A 20929-nucleotide genomic window follows, 5' to 3' on the forward strand; every position below is an offset into this window, starting at 1 on the left:
TTCTTTACTGTAAGGAACGAGGTGTAGGGGCTATTTCAGATGGAAGTTTAACGTTTACTGACAGTCTAATTTCCCCATATATCTATGTATGTGCAGAGTGTGGTGTAGCGCTGCCCTCCAGGGTCCTAAACCAGGTCATTATACCCAGAGTGTGATGTAGCGCTGCCCTCCAGGGACCTAACCCAGGTCATTATACCCACAGAGTGTGATGTAGCGCTGCCCTCCAGGGACCTAACCCAGGTCATTATACCCACAGAGTGTGGTGTAGCGCTGCCCTCCAGAGTCCTAACCCAGGTCATTATACCCACAGAGTGTGGTGTAGCGCTGCCCTCCAGGGACCTAACCCAGGTCATTATACCCGCAGAGTGTGGTGTGGTGCTGCTCTCCAGAGTCCTAAACCAGGTCATTATACCCGCATAGTGTGGTGTAGTGATGCCCTCCAGGGTCCTAAACCAGGTCATTATACCCGCAGAGTGTGGTGTAGCGCTGCCCTCCAGGGACCTAACCCAGGTCATTATACCCACAGAGTGTGGTGTGGTGCTGCTCTCCAGAGTCCTAAACCAGGTCATTATACCCGCAGAGTGTGGTGTAGTGATGCCCTCCAGGGTCCTAAACCAGGTCATTATACCCGCAGAGTGTGGTGTAGCGCTGCCCTCTAGGGCTGGAGTTGCACAGCCCCACTATGGAACACCACACTGAATTAGGAGTTACACATCACATCGGAAGTGATAAACTGCAATGTTAGTGTACAGCACTTCCTGTAACTGAATACAGAATGAGACTGAAGTATCGAATAAGAAATTGTCCAACACTTGCTTTCTAAACACTACAGTAAATGCCAACTACATACTGAAGTTAAATATTTAAAACATTTAAGCATTCTACACCCCCTGGGAGCAAATGTAACAGGACTGACAAAGTTGTAAAAAGAAAAAAAAAAATTAAATACCACACACACAACTGTTTCGCTAGTATGTTGGTCCATTTAAAAACATGCAAAGTTCTTTAAATACATGCTGTGAAGGGAAAGTTCTCTGCTGCTATTTGTTAACCGAATTGTGAGCCAGGCATATAAAAACAAGCATGGAGGATGTAGATGAAGGGGAGGGGGGGAGGGGGGGAGGGGGGGGGAGGGGGGGGAGGGAGGGAGACCCCCCCCCCAAAAAAAAATAAAAATCCACCACACAAACAAAAACAGAAACACACATTTCAATTTGAGTTTTATTAAAATGTACATTTCTGTACAAGGCAGCAGTTTAAAAAACACTTACAACGTGAACAGTGTTAACCTTAAATAAACAAACATTAACAAAACAGGGTTAAATTAAATTAAAGTCAAAGATTCCATAAATAAACATTTATCCTTTGATTAAAACCATCTGTCATAAAATTACCTATACAATATACACACACACATCACTTTCCCCATCACACAACCCAATCCACAGGAGACCCAGCCCTCTTTAAAATTGGGTTCAGTCTCCAAGTGTACCTGGAGGCCTGCAGTTCTAGAGTCATTTCTATCAGTCTGATCACATGTAGGCTTCAAGTTACATAATTCAAATAATCTAAAAACCCAATTCACGGTAAATGAAAGACACAATTTGTAATTCTGATTATCTGCAAACTCTACGAGATTCAGTAGTAAATTCCAACAGATCAGACCCTATACGTGTACCGCTGTCCGTCACTGCAGAAACCCACCCGACGAGCCCTGGCACAGGCGCCAACCCAGCCACGTTTAAAACCACGATCACGACACAAGGGCGTCACAACTACAAGCTCCACCCACTTATATACACAACCTATAGGTTCCCGGACTTCATATGTAAAAAGATAAATGTACATTTAACCTATTTAAAAAAAAATAATTTACATGCCAAAAGAAAACATTGTTACAGCGTACGTTACTCTTAGTGTTCGTCTGAACAGTCCAACCTGGTTCCAAGTCGTAATTCAAAACTGCCATAATCTGTGATTAATTTGTTTTGTGCAATAGATTTAAAAAAAAATAAATAAATAAAGAACACCCAAACCCCACCCACACATTCCTGCCGATTGAAACAGAGACACGCTGCTATGCTTGGTTTAAAGAGATATCATTAACAAAATGTTCAATGTTTGAAATAGTGGGGGTGTAAAATTCATGAAACTGAACTGGTTCGAGACCCAGCATTTGAGGAAGACAGTTGGAAGCCACCAATGCTTCTGTTGATTACCCTGAAGTAAAGCCTGGCCCAGTTTGCGAGCAGGGTGCTGGAGTTTGTGCTCACAGCTCAAGGGGGCCTGGATCTGGGGAAAGCCCCCGCTGCCTGTTCTCCAGGTCCTGCAGTCTCCAGGCCAGGGGCAGCAGCAGGTCAGTGATGTGCTGGCTGGTGAAGGTGAACGCGTTGTTAGCCAGCGGCTCGGGCGGCACCGGCGAGGGGCTGTCGCCATGGTAATCCGGCGTGACAGAGGAACACGAAGAGGAGCAGGGCAGCCCGTCCGAGGCTGGAGAGGGAGCTCTCCCGCTGGGCAGGGCCAGGTAGGAAAGTCCTAGGCTGAAGATGGAAGGTGGCAGAGAAGGAGAAGCGGGTCTGGTGTTGGAGGCCGGCTCAGGCTGGCTCTTCACTACACTGTGCTTGTAGCGGCACCGCGCTCCGTAAAGGCAGAAACCGAAGGCTAGGAAAGTGCGGCAAGGCACTGAACGCTGCTGCTTCCACTGCTGGTGAGTGGGCCTGCCCTGGCCTGGAGAGGAGGAGAAGCTGGATCGGGGCACGGCCCCCAGCCACCCTTCCTCCTCCTCCTCCTCGTGGACGAAGTTGCAGCGGCTCCCGAAGGAGCAGAAGCCGGAGGAGCGGTAGGAGCGGCAGGGCTCGGTTTTGTACTTGCTGTGGGGCTGCCTCCGCTCCTCCGCCCGCCGCTGCTCCTCTGGGCTGTGGATGAAGAGGCAGCGGGGACCGTACTGGCAGAAGCCAGCCGTGTGGAAGGCGCGGCACGGCTCCGTCTTGTATTTGGGGTGGCGGGAGGGTGCGCGGAGCTCCTGAAGTCCGTGGGCGAACTGGCATTTGTCTGCGTACTTGCAGGTGCCAGTCTCCGTGTAGCGAGTGCACAGCTCCGTCTTATAGCGCAGGTAGCAGGGCCAGGGCACCAGGGGCTGGGGGGAGCCCCCAGAGGAAGGAAGCTCGACCAGGGGCAGCAGCGCCTCGGACAGGGGTCCCCCTTCCCCCCACAGGGACGAGGCACTGAAGAGCAGAGACTCCTCATCCTCTGGGTATGGGAAGAGCAGGAGGGCCTCGTTGGACTGGAGAGAGAGAGAGACCAAGAAACAGAAAGGGCTCATTTGCTGAAGCACTACATTCAAGTTTGAACATTTTCATCCAATTCACTACTGATCAATGAAGCAGACAGTTACAGGGTGCTGCAATTGCCTTTTAGTTGTTTTGCTTCTTGTCCAGCAAGAAGCATTTAGACGACTGCTTGGGTGTGAAAGTGTGCATTTAAAATTATCAGTTACCAATTAGATGAAAAAAAGCCCGTTTCAATTACATACTCTGGTATACTGGTGTAGCTGTGCTGTGAGGAATGTAAACAAACAGGATTGTAATCAAGATACCCTTTTAAACCCCAAGGAACTACATTGGAGTTTACAGTAAAAGCTGAAGACATCTTTGTACAGCCTTAAACAAGCTTAGAAATATTTTACTGCAATAAAAAAACAATTCACATCACAATGGAAATGCATAAGGCAAACCAGTAGACTTGGAGTGCCCAGATCAGCCAAAAGTCTGGATACTCATTCGAGAGGAGATCGCCTAGATAGATAGACACGTGATCACACAGCAGCTCCTCACCGAGAACTCAGTGACCAAATTGAGTGGGGTTTGTACCGCGGCTAGTTTAAGCCTATTTAAGGAAATTGATTATTGAGTCCCGTCTTGGAAAGACTTTAAATGGCCAATATTTAAATATCATTATATTGTTTCATCCAAAAACACGAACGAGCATGTTAGTTACCTTACTTGTTATTGTGTTATGTTCAATGTAATGCAGTTTCATATACAAAAATATAATTTATACTGCGCATTCAATTCGCAGTGCAATTTGAAACAATCTTCACAAACACGTGTTTATATAAAATGCGCGCTCAATGTGAATTTAAAATGATCGATAGATGACTAAGAGACCTTTGATGACTTAAAGCCTGTGATTAATTATTTAGTCCAATACAAGGCTTCACATCTCAGTCCAATTTAAAATTAAAATCAGTATATGTCACAGCAGTCAACCACCTTAAATCCAGGAGAAAACGTATGTGGCACCTAAAGCAAATCATGCAAAATATATTTCAGAATTGCTCATTCCAAATATATGTAGAATAAGCCCACACGAAGCGTTATTATAAGCGGTTACTTGTATTAAAATACCTCTGACAAGACTCACCTGCCCGCCGTGCAACATTTTCTCTGCGTTGTTATCTCAGTGCAGAATTCCTGCTTGGTCAGTCCCGCTGCTGTTTTGAAACTGTGACGCTCTCTGCGAGACCCAATGAAAACAATTTCAAAACCTGTTAAGGGGGCACAATCTCCCTCTTTTATAGATCGAATTGTTCTGATATTGTTTAATGGAGGGAAAAAAAAAAGTTTAAACAATTCTTATCTTCGGAATGGCTGGTAGTTCCGATATTATTTTATTTATTTATTTATTTATTTAAATCACAGACCACTGTTATTATTGACAATAATTGGCGCGCTGTAGCATTTCCACCTTAAATGTTAACCGTCAGCACATCTCTCAGCCCGCAAAATTTTAGCCGGCCAATAACAACTTTTAAAACGTAGTGGGGAGGAGCTTATGTTCAATATGGCCAATCAGAACAAGGAATGGGCGGGCTCGCCTAAGTGTAACACCCTGCAGGTGAGTGAAATTAGTCTTCAAAGGAATCCAATACACAAAACAGAAACATGTAGTTTCTCACACCTGTAAATAGACTTCAATCAGCAACAAACGGCCGGTAGATAAACAGATTGCTCTCTCGCCTGAATACGCCAGCTTGTGTATTCATCCATGTTGAAGTTTATTGATGTGAATATCTGATTAAAGTTGTTTTTCCTTATAAAAAACAAATCCCAACTATGCAAGTGTCACGTTATTTGATTTTAGTAAGTGCAATGTGTTTTCTGGTCTCTACAGTGCAGCAGCGTTCCCCGTGTTTGTACCCTTGGTAAAAACATAATTCATGTAATTATAATTGATTGAAATATAGCATAAAGTGCAGCACTCTGGAAAGGGTTTGGAAGTTAGTTATGGATATTTTGCAATATTTTATTTAATCATTTATTCAACAACAAAACATCAAACTGTTAATTTGTTTAATGTATTTATGAATAACAAATAATATAAATAAAACTAGTGAGCATTTTCAATACAGTTATGGAAATAACAACTAAAGACACGTCACCGTAATAATAACCAGCAAACTGAAAAAAGCGTACACAGGAAGGAGCCCACATTTTAAATAAATAAATACATAAATAAATATAGATAATATAAAATAAACACTGAATACAACAGCACAGCACAGGTTTTTGATTTACAGTCGTTACTAAACTGTTAATACTTCTTGGTTCAAATGTACTGTTGACTTAACTAACACATAAATCCAATAAAGTTTGTTATTTTTTTCACATGATTTTAAAACCGTGATATTCTCTTGCATGCAATATAACGGCCACCTGCGCGCGCTGATGCCGGTGGTCTTTCTCCATGGTAACGGCTGGCACTGCTGTTCAAGGTGTTTATTCCCGAGCTTCCTGTTTGTTTTTCTCATAAATATTTTGTGTCTTTTTTCCCCACAGACAATGCAGAGAGCAGTCTTCCAGGTAAATTCAACAAATAACATACACGTAACCTCAACACTATTCATATAATTGTTTAAAGTAGTTTAGTATGCTACTTTACATATTGCAAAACCCCGTTATCATCATTATTATTATTATTATTATTATTATTATTATTATTATTATTATTATTATTACAGTAGTAGTTGCCGTTTTGGGGGGACCTATATTATGTAAATTAAGAATTCTGATTTGGTTGTAATTATAAACATTCATGTATCTTGAAGATGATTTTGAGCAGGGGTCGTGAGACAGGCCAAGATAAACATGACCCTTCTACCCTTACTAATCTGTCTGTCTAGACTGTTATGAGTATATTGGGTCTGCTAAAGTGCTGGTGTTTGTGAATGTGGGGGTCTTTTCATACAAACAAAGACAATAAAATTTGCTAAGTGTCTTTAGAACCCTTTTAGTAATTATGTCACAGGACTTTTTCTTGATATGTTTCACTAATTCAATCACAAATCTTTTATCCAAATGTTACAGTGTCCCCTTTTTATTTTGATACATTTTAGAATATTAATATTTGGAAAACACACACTAATGCCAAATTTTGCAAAAAAAAAAAAAAAAAAAGGCTGTAAAATGGTAAATTCTACATTATTATTCCGGAACTGCTCAATTAATGAATTCTAGAAGCACTGTATTTAGATCTAGTGTTTTATTGAATATTAGTGTTCTTAATCTGAAAATTAGGCTAAGTGTCCAAAGTCTACTTTCTATAAGCATTGTTCTTGACCTGGAGGGTCAGTCAGTCCATGACAAGTCAAGAAACCTTCAACACCACACCCTCTCAGATTTTAATGAAACTTGTTACCTGTTTTGTTTTGTTTTTATTGGAAAACACCACATTTTAAATTGCAATTTGATTGAACCAGCGGTTCAGAAGTTAGAGGTGGTCCAGGTGTTTGGTTTTGAGCAGACCCACTGACATTTAAAGTGAATTACCTTTACCTTTGACCTTGAAAATCTCTAAATTACCCACCTTTAAAAAATCAGAAAAAATGTGTGCAAAGTTGAATGTGTTAACTGAAGAATAACAGATTTTCAGCGACACATTTTTTTTTTATTAGTTTGTCAGAACATGATAAAGGTGTACCCATCTCAGAATTTGTATGCATGTTGAGTGACTCCTCCTCATCAGTCCAAACCAGAAATGAGTGTCATATACACAGGGTATGAATGATCCTACTTGAAAGCCATTCACTTTATTTTCCTGTTCCAAAGCACCAGCTTTGACACTCAAGCTAACTCTGACAACTTTGGACAATAAGCTTTGGCTCAATTCAAAGACTTTCACCAGACTCTGAGAAGTGGGGATGAAATAATTTAATAGCTGTATTCCCTTGATGGCAATGGCATTCCTAACTCTGGTTTGTAGTGTTGTTACAATTGCTGTTGCAGTTATTTCACTGACAACAAAAATAAATAAATTTATGTTTAGAATGTTCTTCTGGTAGTGCTTGAGCATATCCATCGGGATGAGAATTTGAACCCTGTGTCCAGTCAAGCTGTAATTTCAAATTTGGAGTTTTCCAATAGAAATGGAAATCCATTGCAGAGTGAGGGCTCCCATCCCGATTGTGTCATTGGAAAAAGGGTAGTAATTGGTTTCTGATGTGGTTCTGTTGAGAACACTCTTAAAGCTTTCCGACCCACAAAATAATCACTGCTGTCAGCCTTACATTTTGAATCCTTCCCCCTCAGGTTTTGAAGTACTTGATAGTTCAGATCAGGAGTGATAATGAAAGACGCAGACGGCCATGCAATATTGAAGGGGGCCTCTTGATATTGGTGAAGGCAGTGAGCTCTACACCCAGCCAAGATGACTTTACCTGCAGGGTCAACAGTATGTTAGGGGGGTGTCATACCTACAAGTTACTGAAAGTGTGATTGAATCATGCTAGAAGAGCCCATATCATTGTGCAGTTTTCCCCCCCCCAACACTTTTTTCTATGGCTATACTGTACGATGCATTTCTCTTAGTTTACTTGTATGCCATGTTTTTTAGTATGCTTTACTATACCTATCTGTGTTTTACCCTTGCTTTACCATGCTGTCACTGTTCTTTATTACACTTTGCTTATAGTATGGGAAACCTTTCTAAGGAGAATAACGCAGGACATAAAAGCAGCATTTTTTGTAGTTTTAAAATGTATTCCACTATGTAAGTTTGTTTCTAATATGCATTTGACCTGAAATGGTGCAGGTTTTCCAGTAGTGAAATGACACCTCATACACATGACCTTTTTATTGTACCCCAGTTGCAGTCGCTGGCCTGTGGAGTTTTGGAGTGCCAATGGAAGAAGTTCAGAAAGGTAAATACATTTGCAAAGCTCAGTTCCTGTAAGGACCACATTGCAATGAGAGAATTAATGAAATCAACCTCCAGATTTATATGCATGTCTTGTGTGCTTTCAGAGATACAAGAGCGACTGTCTGCTGTAACTTATGTGGAAGATTCAGAAGAAACTGCAGATTTTATTAAAACACACGGCCAGCTTCACTTTCAGTTGCAGTTAATGGTATGTGATTTTCTTTTCTAAGTATTTATTGCTTGGTTTTGGGTGCTGTCTTTATCATGGGTACATATATCACATGTCACACATTTTGGCATATATCTGGAAAATCACTTAACCAGTTGTCATAAAACACAGTAGTAACAGTATTAGCTTCAATTATTGAGAATATTGGATTCTGGGGATATAGAGGAGTGTCTGTATGTTCGTTCATCCATATGTCTGTATGTCACACTCATTTCTGCCTATATCTGGAGATAACAGATTGTGATTTAAACCTAAGAAATAAAGACAAAAGTTTAGGCAAAGTATGCGGTTCGAGTCACAAAGTAACTCATAAGTTATTAAAGTGTTGGTTGATGAATTAATCTAAGTTTGATATTCATTAAACTGTTCAAGACTGTTTTGGGGTTATTTAACAACACTAAAATACTTGAAAGAAATCTGATTAACCTTTACCCGCCAGGATAAGAAACCATTTTCTACAACATTTCAGTTCCCTGTTTATTTAGAGGTAATCCCTGGATAACCACAAATATCCAAGTGCTGTAAAAACGCACTGTGAAATGATTGCACCTCACACGGGTTCGTGCCCCTTTAAATTACGACCCAGCACAGAGAAATTGAGTTTTCAGCGCGGTTGCGCTACTTTTAATTAAACACCAAACAAAATAAACACAAAGTCAAAACAAAACCTAACTCCGGTTGGAGCGCTTACTAAACAGGTATTTTCCGTGACTAACTTGCAGGACTGCTAAGCCATTTACCTGGCACCACACAGCACAGCTCTAGCACAGCTCTAGCACCTCGGAGACAGAGCACCTCTTCTGCCTCCTTCTACTCAGCAGCCTTGAGCAGACTGCCTGCTCCTCTTAAATACCCTGCACCTGGTCCCAATTCTCAATTACTGCCCAGGTGCAGGGGATAATTAAATAATAAAACAATTAAACTAAACAAAAGAACTATTTAAAAAAAGGTGCATTTCGCACATGTTTCTCTCGCAGGGAGGTTTTAACCCCCTCCCTGCTGTCTCACATAACCCGCTGCCTTACAGCACCCATGAAACCGAGTTGTGGCTTTTCCAGGCTGGGTATAAGTTGTTCAGAACGACCCCCTTTTTGCTCAGTGTCTGTGCTCACTGTCTCTGAACTCTGTGACTGTGTTGCTTTGCCTGTGCAGGTGTGTGAGAGGAGTGGCGCCCTGCAGACAGACTGCCTGGCTCTGGAACGATTCTTACAGCGCCTCAGCCTGGTACACACACAGGTAGGGCAACCTGGGCTCTGTTCAGTTCCTCCAAACTGCAGCATTTAAAATCATTCATGTGTCTTTTCAGTGTTTAACAATCTGGAATTGATTAAGTGTTGTGATGTATGTTTCACTGTAGCTATGAGTATTGAAAGGGCTTTAGCTGTAATTTCTCCGCACATTGTCATACAGTCACGCTTTTCTTTTAGGTGAAAATTCATTACAAGCTTCAGGTGAACGGGGCACCTTCCTTACGAATCTATGGGTATTCCTGATCTTTTTATTCTCTCTTTATTGTTTTTCATATTCATATTGTGCATTAGGTCTAAGGTACAGCTTGCAAACAGCAATAATGCAGAGTACATCCAAATACAGTAGCATTGCTTATGCAGCAAGTCCACACGGTGAGAATGCAAACAATGCTTTTTTCTTTTTTGTTGTAAATGTAAATGCAGTATAGTACTCTGCTAGCCCAGGTATGTATGTTGTTTATACTTCACCTGGGGCCAGCATAGCTGAAAGCTTGTAGCGCTAGTAGGACTTTGTTTCAAAGCATTTACTGCAGTCTTTAATTCACTCCTATTTTTTGAAAGGGGAAAATTGCGCAATAATGCTACAAAATGAACACAAACAACTTTTTTCTTAAGAGACCTTGGATATAATCTTAGTTGTTTGTTTCTAGTTTTATACAATTAACAGGTGTTTTTATTATATAAAAAATCTGAGTTAATTAAAGACACTATGAAAATATACCCCAGCTTTGGCTTGATAACGTATTGAACACCTTCAGTTAATGCTCAGTGCTAATTGTTCCCCACAGTGATAAACAGGGCTGCAGGTTCTCACTAAAGGGCAGGAGTTTGCTCACTGACAGTGCCCACTATTTAACGTAAGTCCAATTTAATTCATTTAAATAAAGCCAGTGTCACAGTCAAGAAAATATTTGCATATTTTTGAAGGGAAGGTGATTATCTATTCATGGATACAAGATATTTAGCAAGTCAGGGGTCTGGGTGAGTCTTTCTCATTTGTTGTTTAAACTGTATATGTTTATATGTGTTTAATATATTAAAATGTAGGTTCACCATATGTATTATACAGCTATATATTTTAAATATATTTCCCATTGTCAATTGTAAAGCATCCTTTAAAGTAATTGTAGCTAACAAAATGTCTCTTCCATGCACACCCATATATAGGTCACACGTGCAGCTCTATAAGAAGCACATGTTATTTCATTTCTGCATCATTTCACTTGGAGAGTGAAATTGCCCCACCTCCTCACTAGCTTCCTTCTTGTCAGTAACCAATCAGTTGCTTCTCCTATTGACTGACATGCTTTCAAGCCAGTAATATGCATTGACCCAGAAGACACTGCTGCGGTGAAATGACCCAGGAAGATCAAACAGATAACCCAATAATAAGGCATACAAACTGAGAGCTTCCTTTAACCTAAAGTAGTAGGAGTTCTCATTTTTAAAAATTAAAATACAGGTGTGCTATAACATGTGTTTCATTCAGTACTGCAGTTACTTTAAGCTCTTTAGTATTCTCCACTCGGTGTTGTCTGTGTGCTCCCCGCAGGTATGATGGTTCTGTGCTGGTTGAGCAGTGCGGCCGGGTGCACCCGGTCTCAGGCAGGGCTGTGTCTCTCTCGCTGCCCCAGGGTGTGGTGGAGTCAGGGCTTGGAGGAGAGCTCACCATGCTCCCTGTAGCAGCCCTGTGCCCCTGCCTCAGACAGCACCCCAACAAGCCAGCTAGCATCACCAGCCTTCACATATCCTTTCAACAGCACAGCACAGCAGAGCTAGCATTGCAGGGAAGGGAATAAGACTCCCATTCCACAGCAGTTTGATCCATTCCTGGTTGTACTATGAGTTTAACAAGGAGGCTGTGTGGTCCAGTGGTTAAAGAAAAGGGCTTATAACCAGGAGGTCCCCGGTTCAAATCCCACCTCAGCCACTGACTCATTGTGTGACCCTGAGCAAGTCACTTAACCTCCTTGTGCTCCGTCTTTCGGGTGAGACGTTGTTGTAAGTGATTCTGCAGCTGATGCATAGTTCACACACCCTAGTCTCTGTAAGTCGCCTTGGATAAAGGCGTCTGCTAAATAAACAAATAATAATAATCATAATAATAATAAGACACACCTGAGCTTGTTACCTACAGTATACACTGTGGCAAATCAAGCACATATTAAAACCAGGAATGGGTGAGGAGTCTTCGTTTCTTCCCTGTGATGGTCACATGGCTCAAGTAATTTAGGCAAGGGGTCTGTGACTGTAACTGTGTCATACATTGTGTAGGGGGTGCACCATTGGGAAAGGAACCCAGTGTCAGCCCTGCAGTCAGCACTGTTAAATGTGCTAATGAGTTTCAGGTGTATATGCAGATATAGTTCACAGACGCGAAGTGCACTGGTTAGAGTGTCTGCATATGCACATGAATAATGTAAATAGGAAGTGGGTATGGCGAGGTATATAAACAGAGGCTTGTCGTGTAAGGAAAAGAGCTAGATTGTTCTAACAGTGGTACTCCATGGATAGCGCTCTGGTCTTGCATGGCCATGTATTGTTTAATAGTTTTTATTTTATTTTTGCTGTTTTGAAAGTATAATGTCATGAGCCCTTGTGAATGTAAGGCTGTGCTATAGCTGGCATTGCTGGTACTATAGCCAGGGTTCTGTGGGGGCTGGAGAATAATAAGTGTGCCTGCAGCGGCGTGTTCACTGAATTCACTGCTCTTCTGAGTTTGTGCTTATCGGTCCTGATTACAGGGTCAGTTACATCAACAAAAAGTAAGCTAATTACTTTTCAATGTGAAAATGATATTGTAGAAATTAAACAAAAGGACTAAACTATCAAAGCATTTTTGCATTTCCGATCTACTTTGGATCTTGACTGCTAATCCTGAAAGACCGTTCCCTGGTTTGTTCCTTGACTCAGCACACATATTCCTTTATGGTCCGTCTGATTTGCCAGTGCAGTTTGAAACCACAGGCAAGCCCAGCGCCTTCCTCCAAGACCTGGCCTGTCTAGTGGACTGGGAGCAATACAATCTGCAAGGGATTCAGTGTGCAGACCCACAGCTGCTGGAAGGTGATCTTAACAGCAGTGGATCTGAATAATCCTGCCGCATTACATATTAAACTGATATTTCTTGGGACTTGTTCAATTGTATTAGATTAATGTAGAGCACAACTTTACTGACAAATGAAGTGAACTGTAAGTCGCCCTGGGTAAGGGTGTCTGCTAAGAAATAAATAATAATAATAATAATAATAATAATAATAATAATAATACCTTGTTACGCTTGGGTGGCTGCACCACTGGCCATGTGTCCTAAAGGGGAATAATAATTAATTCATTAATTAAGAAAAAGATTAAGATTCAAATAAAAACTGGCACCTGGATTCAACTGATAAGTAAAAGTTCACTTTGCTTTCTCATTAGAAACTGAGAGTTGAATTCAATCATCTACTATTATTATTAAGTGTTCCCAATTATGAGGCTTGGAGAAACCTTTCAATGCCATGCTTTCTGTACTGTAGGGTAGTTCTTCCATTTCATTTCATAGCTGTGTCTCCCAGTTAAACAAAATAATTCCAGTAAATATAACCTAATGTATATTTGCCATCATTTTGTAGATTTCAGATTTCCCTATATGAGAAAAGGTGAATTTGAAGTTAATTTATTTGGAGTTATATATATGAAGAATGTTTTATTATGTTTCTGGGACGTTCGCTTCGGGGGGTATGAGTTATTTAAAAAAAAAAAAATGCTCAGAGTCATTGTCTAAAAAAACACAACATTTAGAACTGTTTTTTTTTTTTTTTCTTTTTTTTTTTTTTTAAGATTTCTGGAAAAATATATATTTAAAATATATAGGCTCAGAGTAAGTGTCTAAAAAAACACAACATTCAGAATTGTTTTTCTTTTACAAGGACTCAGACTCCCAGAAGCAGCTCCCGTGTGTCAGCTGTGGTCCTTCAGTGGGAAGCACAGCATGGAGAAATAATGTGTGCCTCTTTCATATAGAAACATTTGCTATATGGTAATGCATATTAGATTAGATTTGATATTAGATTAGATTTGATGCTGTTATTTTGTCAGCTATATGTACTCTCAATGTGTTTGCCGATGCTGCTCTGTGCACTGCAGGTGCAGCCTGTCCTGATGTGAGCTACACCCTGAGCTGTGAAGAGGACAGGGCTGTGCAGCAGACTCTCTGCCTGTTCCTGTTCATCGAACACAGGGACACTTTCCACTCCCAGCTCCCTGATCTCATAGGTACGTGGAGCAGAGACCTGCAATACATTGGAGCATGAGGAAACCTTTCACTTTTCCTCGATAATTCTCCAATAAACACCTGCACGGTTATGTTCAATGCTTAGTAATGATAAAGAGCAACTGGTACACCAGAGTGTAACTGTTAACCTGTCCCCCTGCAACACCCTTAGGGATGCAAGAAAAACATTACTAAGGAATACCACATAGAACCAATGTGGTACTCTTTGCATCCATAAGGGGCAGAATGTTACAGGGAGACAGGTTAATGATTACACCTTGGGGTCGGTTTTTCAAAATTTGCAATCAATAAAAATGATCTGGATTTTGTAATCCTACATTTTGTGATTAAGATTACGTTTATCTGGATCGTTTTGATCCGGTTTTTCAGAAAATGTCACTGCTGGATTACATTTATCCAGATTACAAATAATCACGATTACGAAATCCGTTTTTTGAAGTAGTTCTTAATAGTTTATAGCCTATTTTTTTAATAGGCCATTATTTATGTGTTGTGCTTATTTAAGACACGTAACTTTCTTATAAAAATGTACATTTAAGTTAAAATACTAAAGCAACTTTTGAAAATCAAGCAAGTGAGTAAATTTGCTCAAATTCCACTGACCAGTTTACAATGTATACCATAGTAAAATAATAGAAAAGTGAAACAAAACAAAGCTAAATGACCATAAACTTTATATAAAGGATGTGTGGAATGTGACACTTACTGTTGTTCCCCGCGATTATAGCAGCTCTAATAAACACCACCATCAAACTCCCTCAGGCTGGTGCAGACAGTTCTGTAATGAATACAGTCCATGGTGTGGGATTCCCATGCTGTACTAACTGTGGAATCCCCCTCCCCTCCTCACTGGCAGGGAATCACAACTTGGTTGTGGAGCACTTGGACCAGGTTCTGCGTTCGAGTGCAGAGATCGTGAGGACAGCCCTTCACTCCCTGCTCCACTCAACCTTGGGGGAGCTTCAGAAAAGACACAAGGTGTGTTGGTCTTAGGAACAACCAACTGTATACAGAATCATCTACCTTTACCCAATATTACATTTCTGGTTGAAACGTTTGTCTAAGATTTTACTTCTTTCAAGTTCTTCTGTTTTTGCAGCATGTTTAGCGATTATTGTGCTGTTATTGACTGCAGGACCAGAACAAGATGAGGAGTGCACTCTGTGCGATTCGAGACTCTGTTTCCAGTATTGTAGCGGTTAGCACCAACCAAGATTTCAGAGCAGCCTGTTTCAGCAGCATGCAGGTGATGGGCTGTCTTAACATATTTCACAAGATTAACCATTAGCCTGTCCCCCTGCAACACTGCTCCTAGTGCATGTAAGACACACCGTACTACATTAGTATGGGATTTTTCTTGCTGCTGTATTTCTTACGTTCTCAGGGGCAGATTTTCTGGCTGGTAAGGTGAACACAGGTGTTCCTGCATTTTCTTCTGCTAAGGATCTGCCAGCCATTCAGAGCACACTTTTCATCTGCTGTATTCCATTCAGCTGCAAATTCCATTGAAAACGATGACATCACAATAGTCTACCTGTGTGTGGGTTATGTCGACACTCACAGCATGTAAACAGACCTTAGCTTTCAGCCTCGGTCCCTTCACTTTGTGCAGCTATTATCCACATAAACGGACCGCTCTATAACCCTTATTTTAAGAACATAGGAACATAAGAACATAAGAAAGTTTACAAACGAGAGGAGGCCATTCAGCCCATCTTGCTTGTTTGGTTGTTAGTAGCTTATTGATCCCAGAATCTCATCAAGCAGCTTCTTGAAGGATCCCAGGGTGTCAGCTTCAACAACATTACTGGGGAGTTGGTTCCAGACCCTCACAATTCTCTGTGTAAAAAAGTGCCTCCTATTTTCTGTTCTGAATGCCCCTTTATCTAATCTCCATTTGTGACCCCTGGTCCTTGTTTCTTTTTTCAGGTCAAAAAACCTATTAGGATTTTGAATGCTTGAATCAGATCACTGTGTAGTCTTCTTTGTTCAAGACTAAATAGATTCAATTCTTTTAGCCTGTCTGCATACGACATGCCTTTTAAACCCGGGATAATTCTGGTTGCTCTTCTTTGCACTCTTTCTAGAGCAGCAATATCCTTTTTGTAACGAGGTGACCAGAACTGAACACAATACTCTAGGTGAGGTCTTACTAATGCATTGTAAAGCTTTAACATTACTTCCCTTGATTTAAATTCAGCACTTCTCACAATATATCCGAGCATCTTGTTGGCCTTTTTTATAGCTTCCCCACATTGTCTAGATGAAGACATTTCTGAGTCAACATAAACCCCTAGGTCTTTTTCATAGTTCCCTTCTTCAATTTCAGTATCTATAATTTATAATGCACATTTTTTATTGCCTGCATGCAGTACCTTACACTTTTCTCTGTTCAATGTCATTTGCCATGTGTCTGCCCAGTTCTGAATGCTGTCTAGATCATTTTGAATAATCTTTGCTGCTGCAACAGTGTTTGCCACTCCTCCTATTGTTGTGTCGTCTGCAAATTTAACAAGTTTGGTTACTATACCAGAATCTAAATCAGGTATAGGGCCTAATACTGATCCCTGTGGTACACCACTGGTTACCTCGCTCCATTTTGAGGTTTCTCTGTTTTCTACATGTTAACCACTCCCTAATCCATGTGCATGCATTTTCTTGAATCCCTACTGCATTCAGTTTGAGAATTAATCTTTTATGCAGGACTTTGTCAAAAGCTTTCTGGAAATCTAAATAAACCATGTCGTATTGTAGCAGGGCGATTGCCCTGCACGTGTGTATTTAGTGTTGATATCATTTGTATGGAGAAATGGGTTGATTGTGTGTTGTTTTGGAGTTGATTTGTTTAATTGAATTATTGTTTTACAGACGGGCGCTCGATTGAGACTTGCTGCCTGCTAGGCTTGGTTGAGGGGAAGGGCAGCAAGTGATTGGCTGTGCTGGACCTCAATCAGCAGGTGGGCAGGTCTTGACCGAGTGTCCGTCAGTTTAAAAACATCCGCGGGAGATGGCTCGGGGCGACTGCAACGCCATGCCAGAGGGGAGCGGCATATACTCGGGAGGAGAGGGTCCGCGCTGCAGTAATGACAGCTACGCAACCCTGAGACTGCAAGCGGTGCTTGTGAAGGCAATGCCCAGCCAAGGCCGTATGAAGCAGCACAAGTCGTTGTATGAATACCGGCTTGTGAGTAGGTTAGTTTAGGAGATAGTGATCCCATGTGATGTATAGCGAGGGTTACGTAGTGTAGCCAGTTCCTGGAGCGGGACGCCTCATTTATAAGGCTAGCGCTCGCCCTCTGGGGCACCTTTTTATTTGTAGTTTTTGTACTGTGTTTTATTTTGTATTTTTGTACAGCTTGCTGTATGTGTACTCTGTGCGTTACCATGGTTGGTAACGTCACATGACCACCTTTAGATTCGTTTCTGTTTGTATTAATAAATCCTGCGCACCTGTGCCAGCGTTTCAACTCCACCCCCCGTTGTCTCTCTGTATTGCTTAAACATCGGTACCCACGCACGTGACATGAGACCCTGTCACACGTATGCTTTGCAATTATCCATTGTCAGTGTTGCATCCTCAAAAAGTGGTTCAGAAGCCTCCTCTTCAATGATGTGTCTGCAGGTCCATGACACTCCGGAGCTGGTGGCTTCCGTTCACAGATCCCTGCTGGAGGCCGCTGAGAACCGCTGCCTGCCCAGCAAGACGTGTGTCAACAGGAAGGTACGCTGTGGAGGAATGGAAATCCTCCCTGTTAGCAACATGTGCCACGGTTTTGTTCAAACGAATGTTTAATAATAGAAAACTAGCAGCTTAGTTGCAACTAGGAGCATTGTTATTATAAGCAATTTCTTGCTGTTTTAATATTACTGCTCAAATTGTGCTATTCCTTTCAGAAAGTGTGCCTCAGTCATTGCTCTTGTTGCTTGTTGATGAATCGCACCCTTTTGTTCTGGAAGGAATGTTAATGAACGGGCAGAAAGCTCCTGCTGTGTTCTGACAACCTTAACCCTGCACTGATTTTATTTGAATCATGTTTTCGTATGTTCTGTAACGCTGTAAATAAACACAATGTAATGTGGGTGTGTGGGTGTTTGTTTTTTGTACAGAGTTTGACAGCTCCTGCGATAGTTCCTCCAGAACTCAGCCGAGGAAAACTGTCAGAGACAGAGGATGACATACTGGAGGACATGTGTGCTGCTTTCTCAGATCACAGTGAAGGTACAGTACTGGAGTGCAATGAACAGTGTGAGCAGAGAAAGAGAATGGGAGGCTCTTATACTCTCTCAACAGCCTCCCTCTACTCTGTGCTGGTAGAGCAGAGAAAGAGAAAGGGAGGCTCTTATACTCTCTCAACAGCCTCCCTCTTCTATGTGCTGGTAGACAAGAGAAAGGAGGCTCTTATACTCTCTAAACAGCCTCCCTCTACTCTGTTGGTAGAGCAGAGAAAGATAAGCTCTATACTCTCTCACCACCTCCCTCTGCTTTGTGCTGGTAGAGCAGAGAAAGAGAAAGGGAGTCTCTACTCTCTCAACAGCCTCCCTCTGCTCTGTGCTGGTAGAGCAGAGAAAGAGAAAGGGAGTCTCTACTCTCTCAACAGCCTCCCTCTGCTCTGTGCTGGTAGAACAGAGAAAGAGAAAGGGAGTCTCTACTCTCTCACCACCTCCCTCTGCTTTGTGCTGGTGGAGCAGAGAAACATAAAGTTTAATTGTAATTCTAAGCTTAGTTTTGATTCTCTCCCTTCTGGCACACACAGAAGAAGCCTCTGCTGCAGACCCGGTGAGCCCTGGCACTGTGAAGAGGCGATGGGAACCTGCAGCAGAGGATGAGCAGCCAGCTCAGTGTAAAGAGAGGAGGACAGCCCTGTACCCTCTGCACCATTCCCCAGGCCGGCAGTGCCTCTGCCCTGCAGAGCCGGGCATCTCTGTGAGCAGGGCTACACGGGCACAAGCCAGCCAGTACGGAGGCAAAGAAAACCAGATCCAAGTGAGTGGCAGGGGTGTGAGGAATCCTGAGACTTCAAAACAGTATGTGGAGCTTGGACTGCTTGCTTGCTCCCTAAAAATCTTGATAAATATCTTCATCCCTGAAATATATTGGTAATTGCCCACTCTTTATATGCAAATAATTTTAATCAGCAGCCATATCACAAGTGTAGATAACTGTCTCCTCTTAACATAAAGACAAATATTTGAATAAGCAAGACATCCTACAAGAACAGCGGCATCCCAAATGGTATCCATTTAAAACCAATAGAAGCAGAATGATTGGGTAGGCAAGTGGGTTCCTGTAATTGGGACTGCCCAGACTGGCACAGCATGCATAGTGATATGTTTATGTGGACGGTAAAGTGGACCAAATAGAGATCTTCCAGCTCAAGTGGACCAAGGACTTAAAACAAGCTTTAAAATGATACTAATATCATTTGGGCATTTCTGCATAATAAAGACACATCTCCACCAAGTGCAGCACAGACCTTGTTGTCTTTCATAGCTTTGCATTGTTGGGTGCACTTTGAAACAGAGCTTCTCACTATTAGAAGACACTTTTGATCCCTTAAGAAAGAGGATGAACAGAGACTGCTGTGTAGAGCTCTCCGCTCTTTTCTGTGTGTTTAATGTAGTGTTTAACTGTTTGAATGTGTCTGTTGTTCCAGCCGTCCCAGGAGGAGATGCTGTGGCTCCAGGAGGTCTCCAATCTTTCTGAATGGAACTAGAATGAGCCCCTGCAGTGGAGCTCGCTGTTCATAGGGAGTGTGACTGAGCACAGCATTCACACCTAGAGAGATCTGCAGCAACACTGGCAGTCTTGGCTCCAGTGCCACATTTCCACTGCCTACTGTGTTACATTTGAAAGCTCAAACCTCTTGCCAAGCATCATTCTCCGGGGGACAACGAAGGGCCATATTTTCAAAGCGTTTCTGCAAATCTTTCATTAACTCCCATTTTTTTTAAAGAGGTGAACATCTGTTCATTTTACAAAACTAGAACTAGACAACTAAGTCATATATTTCAGGTTCTCTTCAGCACTCTCAAGGGGTTTTGTTTTTCATTTTGTAACATTTACATGATTGTTTTTCCTTTAAAATAATAAAGTTATTTAAAGAAATGCTTTGAAAATACGGACATAAAGGTCATATTTATTTTCAAAAGTTGAATACTGTTTTTATAAGAAATAAACAAATATGTATTATTGTGCCGAGACTCTGAATGCGGCAATAACCAAGATTTTAAAAACATTTTCTTTTCTTCTAATGCATAACATCTTTCTCTTATTGTTTCCCAGACCTCATTTTCACTTTGACTCCTGTGAAGAATGTTTATCCTGCCACAACACTTCAAGTTAACTTCCTGTGTAACACATAATACGACCCCCCACCACCCTCACCCCAGTTTCCTATGAGCAAGTGATGAGTCTTGTTTCTTGTTACACAGGAGGTAAAGCTGTAGTTTTGTAGCTGAATAAACTGGTTTCATCTGAATCAAAGTGAAAATGAAACTCTGGAAAACAAGAGTGATTTACATCGAAAATAAAAATGAGCTTTCTGAGAATGTTGTGCTAATGAGAGATAAGAACATATTTTTTTAAATCCTTTTTTTATATACTTTAAGCATGCAAGTTGTTTGGTTCTTATTTTGAAATATGAATGTTGAATTTTCTTCCTTTCATAAAGAAATGAATTTGTCAAATGTTTCGTCTATGTCTCTGCCAGTGACATGCCACAGGTCGTAGAAACAGTTTGAGGTGATATGCAATTTCACTTGCACTTCTCTTTATAAACTGCAACAATGACTTCAGCTTCTACTGCAGCGTTATAATGATGTCAAACATGATTTAAACAGCTGTACTATTCTGAATATACTTTATGAGAACATGCATGGGTGAGATGTAAGGTTTATCATTTGAATTGAATTCTGATTTGATATTTTGCTATTTCAATAAAGAGTCTTTTAGAATTCACTCGTGAAAAGAAATGTATG

The 20929-nt window shown here is 41.3% G+C and overlaps 3 protein-coding genes and 1 long non-coding RNA gene across 4 annotated transcripts; 3 read left to right on the forward strand and 1 right to left on the reverse strand.

The window, feature by feature from the left end:
* Window positions 1–1207: 1207 nt before the first annotated feature.
* LOC117967836 (mRNA decay activator protein ZFP36-like) lies at window positions 1208–4786 on the reverse strand. The gene is made up of 2 exons (XM_034915256.2): window positions 4423–4786; window positions 1208–3283 (listed from the first exon to the last, which is right to left on the reverse strand). Exons 1-2 carry the CDS (start codon window positions 4438–4440, stop codon window positions 2270–2272), a joined length of 1032 nt encoding a protein of 343 aa, XP_034771147.2. The 5' UTR covers window positions 4441–4786; the 3' UTR covers window positions 1208–2269.
* A 981-nt stretch (window positions 4787–5767) lies between these two features.
* LOC131709428 (uncharacterized) lies at window positions 5768–8191 on the forward strand. Its single transcript, XR_009311535.1, has 3 exons — window positions 5768–5861; window positions 7587–7728; window positions 8144–8191. It is a non-coding gene; the product is annotated as an uncharacterized LOC131709428 (long non-coding RNA).
* Window positions 8192–8307: 116 nt separating this feature from the next.
* Window positions 8308–11474, forward strand: LOC131709431 (type 2 DNA topoisomerase 6 subunit B-like). The gene is made up of 5 exons (XM_059011968.1): window positions 8308–8404; window positions 9578–9661; window positions 9853–9908; window positions 10464–10532; window positions 11228–11474. The coding sequence occupies exons 1-5, from the start codon at window positions 8402–8404 to the stop codon at window positions 11472–11474; spliced, it is 459 nt and encodes a 152-aa protein (XP_058867951.1). The 5' UTR covers window positions 8308–8401.
* Window positions 11475–11851: 377 nt separating this feature from the next.
* On the forward strand, window positions 11852–20891 carry LOC131709432 (type 2 DNA topoisomerase 6 subunit B-like). The gene is made up of 9 exons (XM_059011969.1): window positions 11852–11855; window positions 12625–12741; window positions 13804–13932; window positions 14808–14929; window positions 15087–15197; window positions 17574–17672; window positions 18059–18170; window positions 18706–18935; window positions 19606–20891. The coding sequence occupies exons 1-9, from the start codon at window positions 11852–11854 to the stop codon at window positions 19663–19665; spliced, it is 984 nt and encodes a 327-aa protein (XP_058867952.1). The 3' UTR covers window positions 19666–20891.
* The last annotated feature ends 38 nt before the right edge of the window (window positions 20892–20929 follow it).

Source organism: Acipenser ruthenus, chromosome 43, assembly GCF_902713425.1.
Source record: "Acipenser ruthenus chromosome 43, fAciRut3.2 maternal haplotype, whole genome shotgun sequence".
Classification (NCBI taxonomy): Eukaryota; Metazoa; Chordata; class Actinopteri; order Acipenseriformes; family Acipenseridae; genus Acipenser; species Acipenser ruthenus.